The sequence below is a fragment of the Danio aesculapii genome, chromosome 21 (assembly GCF_903798145.1).
Source record: "Danio aesculapii chromosome 21, fDanAes4.1, whole genome shotgun sequence".
Lineage (NCBI taxonomy): Eukaryota > Metazoa > Chordata > Actinopteri > Cypriniformes > Danionidae > Danio > Danio aesculapii.
Genome location: NC_079455.1, coordinates 22,757,511 through 22,772,997, shown reverse-complemented (window position 1 = coordinate 22,772,997; position 15,487 = coordinate 22,757,511). Strand labels below are relative to the sequence as shown.

The window sequence follows — 15,487 nt, the reverse complement described above, 5'->3', positions numbered from 1 at the left end:
TTTTAAATACCATAAACCGTCATGTTAGATACAAGTGTACAGTATGAAATGTACAGTAAGACCTTTCGTTACTTTTGAAATTAGGGTTTTTTCTTTATTATTTGTTTTTATTCATTAAAATTATTAGTGTTTTGAATTTGTAGTTTAATGTGGTACAATTTATGCATAATTCTCTTGAGCGTGAAACTAAACTTATTTATCCTAATTCTATTTAGTCAGTGATTACATGTAGATTGTAGTCATACAGATCATGCAAATGTACTGTGGCTGAGAGAGCTTAATGTGCTGCAATTTAACAAAACATGCAATTTCACAAAACGCCAGCAAATTGAGAAAAGATCTATTAGTTTGACAGCACACGTGTGCTGCAAACCCTCACAATGCAAACACATTTAAAAAAAACGTGCTGCAATTTCTCACAATGCAAACAAATGAATAATATGTGCTGCATTTTCTCATAACGCAAACAATTTACGAAAACACGCTGCATTTTCTCACAATACTCTCAAATAGCTAGGAACTCAATGGAAACGTTTCAACGGGACCCTAAAACGTGACGGACCTGGCTTTTTAGGTTAAATTTATTTATGCTAATAATATTCAAAAGACAAGAGAATCAGGATGTTAAAATTAACAAACAAAAAAAAAATCACCTTTTAAAGATCATCAACAACTTCACTAAGCACTAGTCATGACACAGCGGCATCCGCCATGTTCTTGGGTCCACTTGAAACATTTCTGTTGTGTTCCGATGTTTGTGTTGTGAGAAAATGCAGCGCGTTTTCATAAAATCTTTGCGTTGTGAGAAAATGCAGCGTGTTTTATTAATTTCTTTGCGTTGTGTGAAAGTGTGCTGTCAAACTAATGTAATCTTTTCTTAATTTGCTGCCGTTTTTTTGTATTTGCATGTTTTCTTTAATTGCAGCACGTTAAGCTCTCTCAATCACTGTCCAAATGATCTATACTTATATAATTTATGCATCAATATATTTTACATATTTAAATTTAATGTACAATGTGAATGTACAATCGCTGCACTGATGCAAGTGATCAAATCTCTGTCAAATAGCAGTGCACTTTGATTAAAGAATATATCAATTGTAATTCAAATGTCACCAAATTGTCACACAACTGCAATGCAAAGGCTGCTGGCGACACAATCCTGTTTCTGTCCTCCTGCCAGTCAGATCGCAGACTTTTCTCACTTGAAAGTGGTGACAAGGCACAGATCCGTGCTCTTCATTAGGGTCTTAAGTTGGTTTGTATCCACTGCAGTAAATGGGATTAAGCGATAGTCATTAGCTCAAATGTTTATTGTGGGCATTAGCCTGAACCTCTCAACTCATTCATTTCCTGTCATTTCTACAGGTCCATCAGTAAATTGAAGCAATAGTTCACCCCAAAAATAAAAATTCTGACATAACTTATTCACTTGTTCCAAACCTGTTTGAGTTTATTTCTTTTGCTGAACACAAGGGAGAATGCTGAGGGGAAAAAAACAGCCACAACATTCATTACAATGGCTGTTTTGGCTCAAGACAATGGCTGTTTGTCCCCCAAAATATCTTTGTTTAGCACTTGAGTGTGTGACTAAATGGTGAGTAAATCTTTAAGACCAGTTTCCTATAGTGGGACTAGCATTATATGAATCTGCGAAAGACCACATTAATAATCTACACTAATAAACACATTAATATTCAAGATACAAAACATGAAGGTTTTCTTATTAGATTTGTTTATTGGTACAATAGTCAATTTTATATATTTTTGCACATTTCTGAACTGTTAAGGAGGTAATCTTTGTGATAAAATATTAAACAGTGGTCTGAGAAAGCAACAAACCAAATCATCTAGCATCTACAGTGGGTGACACTTCAAAAGGACCATTACCGCCTTGTGTGGCGCTGTGGTGGCACTAAAGGATTAGGAACATGTTTTAAGGTGTATGGGGCACAAAGGGATGTGATGCAAACAGACAGAAATATACATTAGCTGTAAATACCCTGCTACTTTTAAATGAAGATGAAATAAAGAAACAAAGCAATATGATTCCTTCATTAATCATTAAAAGCCTTATTATCATTGTAAACTTGTAAACATAGAACAACCTAGCAACCACCCAGTGTACCTTACACTGTAAAAAAGTTTTGTGTAGGGCGTTTTATATTCTTTTATATTTCTCCATTTCTCATTTTACATATTTAAACCTTTCAGGCTAGTCTTTATCAGATTTTTTCCCTCAAAGTTTATCTTTATCTGCTCACAGAGCAATTCTGTGCAAATCTCAACCTTGGCATGAAAAAAAAATTACTTTTTCACCAAAATACGGAAACCGTTTCTGGGTTTTTTGGGTAAGCAAGTATTTTACAGTACTTTAGAAATACTCAAAAATGCATCTGTCAATGTTTTCAAACTATTATTTGATTTAATTTACCAAAGTCACACAAGTGGCAATTTCACATCTGTCTCATCCATAACAGAGAGATGTCACATCCATAACGACACTTTTTACTCATAAATGTGAAAATATGAAATTAAATAAAACCAATCATTTTTGTTTTATAGTGAGCCAACTCTTACCCTTTTGATTATCATTGTTTCTTTTGGATCGTGCAGTTTAATTCACAGAATTTCTACAAAGTATGTTATATACTGTAAACCTGCAGACTTTTTTGTCACATCCATAATGCATGTTTGCAGATTGATATTTTTCTGGTCCCGTAACTCTGTGGTTAGTTGTTATGGAAAATATAAACAAAAGTTTCAATACGCTGAAATTGCTCATAGTATAAGTGTGATTAATTTAAGTAATTAAATGCAAATTTCTTATCAATGTGCAATCACAACAGTAGTAAATGAAAAGGTGAATAGGCTGTATATTTCTGCTAAAGAGTCACATCATTTTTTTCACCTTTGTGAAATTGTTGTGGTCACTAATCAATGATTGTTAGCCTAAGTAGGGACAGATTGAGTGATTTGAGGGCCCTAAGCTGTCCAGCCACTGGGCCCAACATTCAAAATAGGGCTGCACAATATATCGTTCGAGCATTGATATCGCAATGTGTGCATCTCTGTAATAGTTACATCACAGGATTAGATCATTTATTAAAGATTATAAGATAAAGACATTATTAAATTATTTACTCGATGACCATGTTATTTTACCTCTGATTGTTTAATTTCTGTACCTGAATATTGTTAGACTCTCTAGACTCTCTAGAAAACCATAAAGCACTGTTTAATTAACTTTTAGATTCGCTCTGTTGTATTTTATATATGCTTGTAATATATAATAATTTATGTTAATGCATTGCGTAGAAAAAGGTTTGATCATCCCAGTTTATCTAAATGAATGAAGTATTTCTAAATAGAGCTATTCAATTCATCTGGTGAAATTATATTTATATCGCAATATATATATTGTTGAAAAAAGATTTACATTGTCATATTTTCCCAATATCAAGCAGCTCTAATTCCTAATGTGCACCCTTTGTATTTTTATTTATTTATAGACAAATACATATATTGTTTTCTTATATCACTCAATTAATGTTTTCTACATTTTTATCTTAATATTTTCTTAAATTGAATTTACAACTAATAATAAAAAGCAAACTATTTCCTTTTTAAAGCTAAATCTGATTTGACTGCTCCATGATTTGGGGGTGGGGGACACATTTGCACGGATGTAATAATTATGATCTCATTAATAATTAGGCCCTCACTATACAAAATATGATAGAAATCTATGTTTTATATATTTTGTACTAACTATTAGGCATTTATTTGGGCCCCCCACATTTCCTGGAGCCCTAATCAGCCGCTTACCTTGCTTATTGGTCAAATCTGCCTGTAAGAGATGGGTTGTTGTTGTTGTTTTTCCTCAACAAACAACCAAATGACCAGATGAGGGTCTCATGACCTTAAGGTTAACAGTTTTCTCCAAATTTCAGGAGTTTAAATATTGAAAAACTCAAGAATGACCCAATGACTAGAAAAGAGAACCAGACAAGTGGTTCTTAAACTCTGGTACATGTACCACTAGTGGTACACGGGCTTCCTTCTGGTGGTACACAGAGGAATCAAAAATGTCACAAGTACATGCAACATATTTCAAAATTGATCAATAATAGTTCATTTATAAATGTGATGACATATAGCCTATATTTATGAGGTCCTAGCAACATTTCAAGGTTTTGATGAATAGGATACTATGTTAATACAGTACAGTGTTGATGTTCAAACTATTTAAAATGTTTAAATTGGCTAATAATAAATATTCTTAATAATAGGAATAATCTGCCATGTTTTTGAACTGTGCAGAACTGTACTGGGCCTACTACACTACTGTATTTCAATACTGCTCATTATGGTGGTACTTTGAGAGAAATTTTTTTTCTGAGGTGGTACTTGATGAAAAATGTTTGAGAACCACTGTACTAGACCTTCTATGTTAAGCTGCTTTGATACAATCTACATTGTAAAGCACTATAGGAATAAAGATTAATTGAATTGAATTGAAAAAGGGTCTCATGACCTTAAGGTTAACTTCACACCTTTCTTCAAATTTTAGGAGGTAGAACATTGACTCTAAACAATCATACTGATACTACAAACCTCAAATGTGTGCTTTGCAATCAGAAATAATGTGCACCTATTTGAGAGAGAGAGAGCGAGCCTGATCAACTCACTGTTCTCTCTTACCTAATAGGCTGACCTTTGGCCAGCACCCAAATTTTGACTATAAAGGTGAGGGTTTCTTGCTGAAATATTGAAAGCTCAGCTAATAAGCATTCTCGGACGCACGTGTTAGTTTTCCAATGTGACTGCAATAGGCTCCCCAGTCTTTGAACAGGAAAATGATGGCATGTCTCTGAGGTTGTATATACTTATATCACATTGCTTGGTGCTTCATTATCTATCTTTTACTCATTTTATCATTATTACTCATCTTTATTTCACATTATATACCCTTTATGCACATCATTTACTAGTATTGCTATAATTGATATCAGCTGTGTGTACCAGCAATAAACAGTTGTATTGCTTGATCAGTATGGTGTATGGACCTTTCTTGGTGCTTCCTTTTGTCAGTTAGCACTTGCATAAACACAACCCATGCTAAAACCTTTTTGCTAAGCCGAAACCTTTTACATGCAAAAAATTTGGGGCATACTAAAACGCCGCCCCTGCTCAGTAGTGTAATATTGCGTGTTTGATGTGGGACTTTGCTGTGACAGTTTTAGCCATCACAAGAAGACTAACACAGGAATCTGGCAGTATTTCAGTAGCAGCCAGATTAGGAAACATCCACTGTAATCCTTCCTCTCTTGACCTTGAATATCTAATTCTAATCATTAATTAATCTTACCGTCATTAGTGGACAACACTGAATGCTTTCAGGCCCTAAAAAGCACTATGATCTGTGGTTTTGTGCTACTGTGTATAACAATAGTAGTCTGTCGAAGCATTCAGGGCAAATATTAAAATAAAATGCTATAAGAGAGTGATAAAGAGATCTACTTAAATGATAATCTGTTCTTCGCTAGAACTTCTGAGAGGTCACACAAATCCAGAGCTGATCTGAACACTGAAAATCTGGCAATGCTCCTATTAAGAGATTTTATAAGAGACATTAAGCAACATTTAAAGAGTTCACAATGAGTTTCTTAATGTGTGAATGGTCTGTAAAAGAGTGCATGATAATTGGAATTATTGAACTTCCTGAAATGAGTCGTCAGGAATTCCAGATTTGCTTCTTACACAAAACAGTGTAGGGTTATAACAAACTGGCATAATACCCTTTGTTTTGATTGGCTGCGTGGAAACACTGTCTACTTTGACCGTCAACAGTGTAGTTGTAGCAGAGATAAAGCATGTGCATGCTCAGATTTGATTCTTAGATTGTGTGTTTGCTTAAATCCACTACAGTGTTGATATTTATAAAATATTCATTCATTAATTCATTCATTTTTTCGGCCTAGTCTCTATTAATCTGGGGTCGCCACAGCGGAATAAACCACTAACTTATCCAGCATATGTTTTATGCAGCGGATGCTATTCCAGCTGCAACCCATCACTGGGAAACACCCATACACTCTCATTCACTACGGACAATTTTAGCTTACCCAATTGACCTGGACCACGTGTTTTTTACTTGTGGGGGAAACCGGAGCACCCGGAGGAAACCCACGCGAACACGGGGAGAACATGCAAACTTCACACAGAAATGCCAACTGACCCAGCCAAGGCTCGAACCAGCGACCTTCTTGCTACCCACTGTGCCACCGTGCTGCCTTATTTATAAAATATGAATATTTTAATATTAATATTCTAACATTATAATTAATATTAATAACATTATAATTAATATTATAACATTTTAACATGGAATGGCTTACACACTTTTTTGTGTGTGTGGTCATAATACTGCAGTTGTTTGAACATATAATAAAAGTGGTGTATGTGAACCGAATTCAACAAAACAACAAGATGCAGTGTGAGAGATTAAGGGCTGTATTTTAATGATCTAGGCACAAAGTCTAAAGTGCATGCCGCAAAAGCATTAAGGGCATGTCTGAATCCACTTTTGCTTTTTTAAGGATGGAAAAATACACTTTGCACCTTGTTTTGAGCATAAGATGCATTAAATCAATCAGAGTCTCATCTCCCATTCCCTTTACGAGTCAGTTGCATCGTGCCATGGCACATTTGCTATTTACATAGTGTACTTTGTAGGTGGAAAAACTGAACGCTTCTCTAGCAAAAAAACAGTTGAACAGACTATCTGCAGTGTGACAATAAGGAACGAGCCTCCTCCATATGGCCTCTTTACTTTATCTTTACTTTACTTTTGCTCTTTACTCCTTTACTTTCGTGGAGCAAGGAAACAGTGGACACTCACTCCGCTGAAGACATCCATTAGCCCACATATTTAATTTTGTTGGTTACGCACAAAGATTTGTTTCAAAACTATTTCTAAATTCAGTTCTAATTTCCAGCAAACGAATAAATGAACAATAATAACATAGTGTGGTCAAAAAACTGCGTTATATCTAAACACACCTCCTGTACTTATGCCCTATATGGTGATGCATACCTCTCCAAAATTCCACAGGTGGACAAATCTAAACTTGTTTTTATTAAATTGGCATCTCTTTTATCGACAGGAGTCCACAAAGAGGCGCAAATGGAATTACTATTTAAACAATGTGGCGCAAAACGTGAAAATTAGGGTTGCGCTGGTCTGAAAATAGGAACAAATTGCGCCAAACACATCTTGCGCCTTATTGCACCAGGTGTATGTTAGGACCCTATATTGTGCAGTGTAGTCTGATTATTTAATAATGGGAGTTTTTGCAAAATTTAACTGACTTTTTATTAGTCTAATGTTGAGTGTGCTTTACTCGCATGCTGTGGACTACACAGTTTATTCCATGTTGTTGTTATTTTTATTAGTATTTTACAAGGGGATTTGCAACGCCTTTACTAATGTCTAAAACTCACAATATCAATCAAAATCTAAAAAAAACAAATCTAAAAAAAAAAACATCTGCTGCATCTCTGAAAATCACTGTTCTTGTGATTTGCATCAGTTATATTTGTACAAAATGTATTTTAGGACACACTGGAGCAACATCAGTAAATCTGTAAATATAAAGAAATGACAAATCACATGCAGGTTTTTTTTGACCAGTGACCATAATTGTGTAATTAAACATTTTTATGATATGAAAGTTTCATTTTTTTTATATGAAAGTTCATTTTTTTCCATCAAGTTTTTTCTTTGTATTAGTCATTCTCAATCTTGGAAATTTGGATATTGGTGTACGCTCTCTATAATGTTAATGATGATTATAAACTTAATTTTAAGGTAATTTGTTATTTATAAATGTCTCATTGGGAGGAGAGGCATTAGATAATGTTCATTTTCTCTGAATCATACCAAAGACTATAGAATACACCTTAAATGGCACATATCTTGATACATCTATTTTTCAAGCTGTTTGCACAGACATGTGTGTAGATATAGTGTATAGATCGTCATATTGGGGTGATATAAACACACCCAGTCCTTTTTTTTTTTCAAATTTAACAACATAAAAACGGTGGACCAATTGGAGCGGTTTTCAGATCGACCGCAACTTGACGTAGGAGTGCGGTCCCCCTGCCCACCGAATTGATTGACAGCTGTGAGGATTAAAATGTCAGGGTAGTCACATGTATAATCATATCAACAAGACCAGATGTGCGCAAAGCAACCGGGAATAAAAGGTCTGTTCAGTTTGCTAGGATCATCAATGATCATCAAATGTGGTCAAGAACAACTTTAAAATGTTTTTAAAACAGTGCACGTGTGTAATGAATTACAGCGATGTAGCTTAGCTTTACTTCATCAGCACAGCCGCGTGTCAGAACAATTATAAAGGAAAATGCTTCAATCCTGGTATGTGGACGTTAAATCAGGTTTATTTTGTTCATAACATAACAGATATCCATACAGCAGTGAGGATTAACCTGTATCCTGTCACATATGCATGCAAACAGGCGCGCTGTCTCTCTCTCTCTCTGTGTGTCTGCGCTATGTGTGTGTGCGCGTGACCTTTGTAACGACATTGTGTGTGACTCATGGTTGCAACTCACAAAAAATGCATCAAATATTCATTGGTAAAGTTCTTACTGTAGTATTTCTCACAAACGCGACGTGAGATCTGCTTCCTGAGGCAGCCAAGGGAATGTTGCTGACAGGCATGTGGGAACGGTGGGCGGGGAGGACTAGCCTTAAAGGCCCAGTACAAAAAAACAGCAACCAAGTTTTACCGGCTATAATACAGACACTTCAGACAGCTATAACAAATACTCTGATGGTTGTTTTGAGCTGAAACTTTACAGACACATTCTAGGGACACAAAAGACTTATCTTAAATCTGGAAAAAGGGGTAACCTATTTGCTCTTTAAAGGGACTTTGATCATACTCACACAGTTTTAGTTTATAAATGAGGCCCCTGGAAGAGTTTGTTCATGTGTCCCCTTATAATGAATCCTGGCCTCTTGGTTAAAATCCTCTAATGTAATATAAATATAAATTCTTATCTCCAAAATGTAATTTGGAGTTACATTAACGCAGATTTCTAATCAGCCAATCACATGGCAGCAACTTAATATTTTTAGGCATGTAGGCATGGTCAAGACGATCTGCTGCAGTTCAACTGCTTGATGTTATCGTCAATATGGACCAAAATCTTTGAGAAATATTTCCAGTACTTTGTGGACTCTATGCCACGAAGGATTAAGGCAGTCCTGAAAGCATGTGTATACAGAAGTATAACTAGCTGTCAGTGCATATTATACCAAACAACAACAAGAAAACATCTGTCTATAAAGCAGATGTTGGAGCATTGATGTGAGGGAAATATAGTGGAATATTTATCAAATCTTGGACAGAACAGATTTTTTTTAAAACCATATTTTATTTGCTGCTTGTATCAAAGTTTATCTAATCACATTTTAGATAGGAATACAGCTATGACAGAACAAAAACACAAACGGAATAAAAAATATGTTCTTTAATGGAGACTAATAGCTATATACAAAAGTATATCTCCAACCAAACGAATGTGTAAATACACCCAAGCGGCTCAGAGCAGAGATCTTACCAGAATCTTCATAGAGCTGTACAGAAGGGAGAGTACTATCATATGCACCTGCAGGTTTCACTTGCACATTCAACTTAAACAAATGTCTGATGAACACTTGAAGTCTGTAATTCACATTCTTCATCATCTTCTCCTGATGTCTTTGCTTTGGTTGAGTTTAGAGGAGTTCTTCAGCGCAAGGAAGATAATTTGACCTTTCGTTATCCTTAGACATTTCAAACTCCTGCAAAATACAAACGATGAGAAAAATGAAATACTTACTACTACTTTAAGCACTGATAGTGCAGCAGCAGTGTTTCCAGCCATGAATAATTGGGTTATTGCATAAGACGCACATCAAATCTTAAATAAGATCATCTGACTTAACAGATCAAGTGATTGGATAAATCAATCCTAAACGAATGTGGTGATGTGACATGCCTGTTTTTTCTCATCGCATTTACGATGTTTCTACAGATTCTAAGCTTTAACAAAGTACAGGGTGTAAAGTATATATGTGTGTTTGTGTCATTAGAAGTTAAGACTGAGCATTTTCGACAAATATAAAACCAATATTGCAAATTACTAAACCATTCCCTAAACCCAACCAATAGTGTTTTTAAAAGCTAACATAATAGAAATGTGCACTGCGAACACATTAAAAAAAAAACATTTCTTATATCTCTTTTGTGGAACAGTGATTCACAAGACCTGAGCACTTTGCATCACAAGTTCAAGGCTGTACAAAGTGAGCTACCAAGCAAATCACACCAGAAAAGTCAATATAGAGATATAGAAATATTGAAATGTGAGGCAAAAGTATTAAACTACAAATAATTGATGGTTTATTTAGTGTGCAAAGAACTGCATAAAAACAATGCTTTATTTATTAATAATATGTCCCTGTAAATATCTTTAGTGCGGAAGGGAACAAAAGTTGTTGTCATCAAACTGCGAATAGCGTAAGTTTTATAAAATGTAATGTGTATTCATATAGCGCATTGATTGTGTATGGTCATAGACCCAAAGTGCTTCACAATCATGAGGGGGGTCTCTCCACACCACCACCAGTGTGCAGCATCCACTTGGATGATGTGACGGCAGACACAGGACAACAGCTCTAGTGCGCTCACCATACACTAGCTATATGTGGAGTGGAGAGACAGTGACACAGCCAATTCAGTGGATGGGATGATTGGGAGGATATGATGGGTAAGAGCTGATGGAGGGAATTTGGCCAGGACACCGGGGTTACACCCCTACTCTTTACGAGATTTACAAGATGGGATTTTTATTTACCACAGAGAGTCAGGACCTCGGTTTAATGTCTCATCCGAAAGACAGCGCTCACTGACAGTATAGTGCCCTCTTCACTTTACTGGGGCATTAGGACTCATACAGACCTCAGGTTGAGCGCCCTCTGCTGGTTTCACCAACACCACTTCCAACTTAGTTTTCCCTTGTGGTCTCCCATCCAGGTACTGACCAGGCTTAGCCCTGCTTAGCTTCAGTAAGTAATCGGTCTTGGGCTGCAGAGTGATATGGCTCTATTCTACGTAGTTGTATGTAGAAACTGCATTCAAATTCATGTTTGTATATTTTGTGTTAAAACGAATACTCCAAAGCTACCTGGGAAGTTCAGATCTGTATGTAATCTATTGGCTAATATTGACCACAATGCATTGTGCATTAAACAAGAATTTGATTAGTACTACAAAAGTGGGTAAAAACTGTTAATGAACTACAAACATGGCGGACGCACAAGACTGACCATTAAGTGAAGAGGCTTTGGTAAAGATGTTTGAATACACAATGTTTTCTGTCATCTGAAACAACAATGTGTACTTTTATAAAGACATGTTTAAGATTAACCTGCTGCTGCTTCTTTAATATGATAGGAATTTAAGTCTAAAAATTTTACTACCATTGAAAGATTACTACCTACTTACTATTACTACCTACTGCTGTCAATGAGGAAGTAGTATGTCCCAAATCTTGCATATTGTTCTGTTACACACTCAAAAGTATGTACTTTTTCTTCACAAAAAGTGCATAATTTTAGTACATAGTATAAGCAGGCGGATAGGGAAGCAGCATCAGACTTACTTCCCCCTAATGGTTTCCGTCTTCTTCCTCTTTGTGTTTCTCTTCTTTCTCCTGCGTTGAGTCAGGCTCAGATTCAGGGTCTGTCTTTGGTTGTGTTATCGGCTCTTCACGTGTTTCTTCTGTACTGTCGATGGACTGTGCTTCAGCTTTACTTTTCTCTTCTTCTTCAGGTTCAGTCTTCTCTTCTTTCTCTTCTGCAGTCACAGGCTCCTCTGTGTCCTCCACCAATGCTTTCGGCTCCTCTGTGTCCTCCGGCTCTGCTTTCTCTGGCTCAGGTTTAGTTTCCTCCTCAGTCTGTTCTTTAGTGGACTTTAGAGTTTCTGCATCAGGCGTCTGCTCCTCAAACACGTCTCCTTCATGTCCGTTTGGAGTGGTGTTTTCCAGGGCAGATGAGGCTGTTTTTTCCATCTCGTCTCCGGCTTCATCTGCGCTGGACTTTCTGTGTCTGCGAGATGGTGGACGCCGCTTGATGGAGAGTCGAGCTCTGCCCTGCACACATTAAAAACACACACATTGTAATACTCAAACAGTTTATATTAGTCTCTCACTGGCAATCAACATATGTGATGACATCAAGAATTAAAGGGACAGTTGCTATTTTTAAGGACAATGCTTTTTCGGTTAATTTGTATATATATGTTCGATTTAATTCATGTTTATTTCTATAGCGCTTTTACAATGTAGATTGTGTGAAATCAGCTTAACTTAGAAGTTCTAGTAAATAATAAACTCAGTTTTCAGAGTTGAAGTTCAGTTTAGTTCAGTTAAGTGTGGTTTAAATTTCACTGCTGAAAGTCCAAACACTGAAGAGCAAATGCATCGATGTGCAGCTCCACAAGTATGTAATACAATAAGAATATAAAAAGAAAAGAAACAAAATCACAGGAGGGCTAAAAATTTTGACTTTGATATATATCTTGATTTATATTTATATATTGATGTTTATATTTTTGATGCAGAAAGATATACAGTTTAAGTTAAAATTACACAATTGAAGTCAAAACTAGTAGCCCTCAAATAATTGGCACAAGGAAATTTTCATAGTATTTCCTAAAAATAATTTTTCTTCTGGGAAAACTCTTATTTCTTTTATTTTGGCTGGGATAAAAGCAGTTTTCAAAAAAAAAGCAATTTAAGGGACACTATTATTAGCCCCCTTGAGAAATAGATATTTTCTAATTGTCTAAAAAATGATTATCCAATAACTTGCCTAATTCTTTCAAATGAAATATGCAAAAAAAAAAAACTGTAAAAAGGTACATATACGTTAAAAAATAACATAAACTAATCAAATATAATTGAAAAAAATAATTATAAAAAATAATTATACTGAACAAACATTTTTATTCAATAAAAAGCTAATAAACTTAACAAACTATTTAAAATAGTACCTAAAAATATAGCAAATGTAATGTATTTACATATAAAAGTGCATAGTAATATATACAGTTGAAGTCAGAATTATTAGCCCCCTCTGAACTATTAGCCCCTGTTTATTTTTTTCCCATATTTCTGTTTATCAGAGAAGATTTTTTCAGCACATTTCTAAACATAATAGTTTTAATAACTCATCTCTAATAACTGATTTAATTTTTTATCTTTGCCATGATGACAGTAAATAATATTTTACTAGATATTTTTCCAGACACTTCTATTCAGCTTAAAGTGACATTTAAAGGCTATTAAAATGACGTATGCAAATAATAAGGTATATGTCAAAAGCATCTGTGCAATATCAGACACCAGGCGTGAGAACACAGCACAGTTAACGTTAACAGATTCATTCATGTCAAGCAGCATGTGCAGGGTCGGTGAGCGGTCCGTGTATCCTTTGGTCACTCAGTTATGTTATAAAAATGTATTTTCTTGTAATAACGGGATTTCGTTGAGACATATTTTCCTCACTCATGCATATTTTTTTTTTGTTGTTTTCATTAGTGTTGATTTCGAATGCAATAAATCTGTTTATTAAACTTGTAGTAACAGTGCTCATAATTGGTGGGTGTGACTAAATTTTGGCTGGTGCGCCTAAATTTTTTAAGTTAGGAGCACCAGTGCTACCAAGCAAAAATGTTCATTTCGAGCCCTGTAATGTATAGTAAATATAGGTAAAATATTGTGAACAGCTTAAAAGAAGTTATTTTTATTGTTGCATTTGCTTTGGTAGTGGGGGGGTCGCGAGTTCTTGACGATCTTACATTGGGGGTCGCTGGCTTAAAAGTTTGAGAACCACTGCTATAGACTATCAAAAAAATATATATAGCTTAAAGGGGCTAATAATATTGACCTTTAAGTGTTTTAAAAAAAAAATTTAAACTGCTTTTATTCTAGCCGAAATAAAACAAGACTTTCTCCAGAAGAAAAAATATTGTCAGACATTCTGTGAAAAATTTCCTTGCTCTGTTAAACATCATTTGGGAAATATTCAAAAAATTAAAAGAAATTCAAAAGGGGGGCTAATAATTCTGACTTTAACTTTGTGTGTGTGTCTGGTGTGCGTGTGTGCGTGTGTGTGTGTGTGTGTGTGTGTGTGTGCGTGTGTGTGTGTAAATGTAAAGTTACACACACAAATAAACCTTAGAAAACATTATAAAATTTGTATTATTGATAATTCACTAAAGTTTCCCAATTAATGTGAATATCTCTTAAATAAAAATAAATATTTTAAAAAGATCATGATTCTAAGACCCTCTGATCAGCAGTGTAACTTACAAACTTGTGTAATGCAGTGAAAGCTCAGACCTTGTTGATGCTCTTTAGGACAGAGCCGTCGACGGGACTCTCGAAGCTGGCCGCTGTTTCCTCTTCTTTGGGTGTTCCAGTCACTGGAGGACTGGAGGGGCTGCTGGGAGACCCTGGGGAGAAGCACGGCACAACTAACTTTATCCCAGGGCTCTTCGGGAAGACTGGTGGTCCCGTTGGAGAAAGAGTAAGATTGGCCTGGGAGAAAAACAAAAAATGACTTCACAAATACATAGCATCTGAAACGCCAAAATTACTGAATGTTTTAATGAATATTTAAAAGTAGAGCTGTTGAACACAAATACAATGAACTCAAATTAACAAAAAATATAAAAAGCAAATCGATTTTTTAAAAATAAAAATGCATAGTACTTAATTTTTTATAAATAAAATATTTTATAAAAAATAAATAATAGAAAATAAGTAAAAATTGAACTTTTAAAACCTATAACACAAACACGAAACAATTTAAAAGCATATTAATACAAGCTTAAACGTTAAAATAGGAAAAAAGTGTGTGTATATATATATATATATATATATATATATATATATAAAATATATAAATAAACATTGCTTTAAGATTTACATAAAGTGTAAAGCAAATGAAATATTTAGATTGATTCAAAAGTGATACAACACTCTGTCCACTAGAGGGAAACACTGCTGTTCAAATCAGGAAAACAAACCTGCAGCTTCTCAATGAGGGCAGAGTTTCGGTTCTTCCTGGTCGACACTGTTTCAGCTCCTTTCTGAACAAATTCATAAATACAAAAATCATTAATAAGAAATAATATGAAAATCTCATATTGGTGCTGCCATCTTCTGGACAACTGAGTAAAGCTTTGAAAGTCATCTTAAGATTTTGATTTGAGCTAATATTATAAACTTTTGATTTATAAAGCTGTTTTCTGATGGTCTCACCTCTTCGTGGGCTTGAGCTGCATCATTATTCGTGGGCAGCGGCAGTGAGCGTGGGGGTCTCCTCCTCACAGGCTTATTC

The 15,487-nt window shown here is 35.1% G+C and overlaps 1 protein-coding gene across 3 annotated transcripts in view; it reads right to left on the bottom strand.

Moving 5' to 3' along the window:
- Window positions 1–9,552: 9,552 nt before the first annotated feature.
- Window positions 9,553–15,487, bottom strand: part of dub (duboraya) — a 36,635-nt gene continuing 30,700 nt past the window's right edge. For all 3 annotated transcript variants that reach the window (XM_056446974.1, XM_056446975.1, XM_056446973.1), the window contains 5 exons: window positions 15,409–15,486; window positions 15,174–15,236; window positions 14,485–14,682; window positions 11,743–12,231; window positions 9,553–9,880 (listed from right to left, as the gene is read on the bottom strand). In XM_056446974.1, the coding sequence (XP_056302949.1) occupies window positions 11,749–12,231; window positions 14,485–14,682; window positions 15,174–15,236; window positions 15,409–15,486 (822 nt within the window). In that variant the 3' untranslated portion in view covers window positions 9,553–9,880; window positions 11,743–11,748. The remainder of the gene's footprint in view (window positions 9,881–11,742; window positions 12,232–14,484; window positions 14,683–15,173; window positions 15,237–15,408; window position 15,487) is intronic.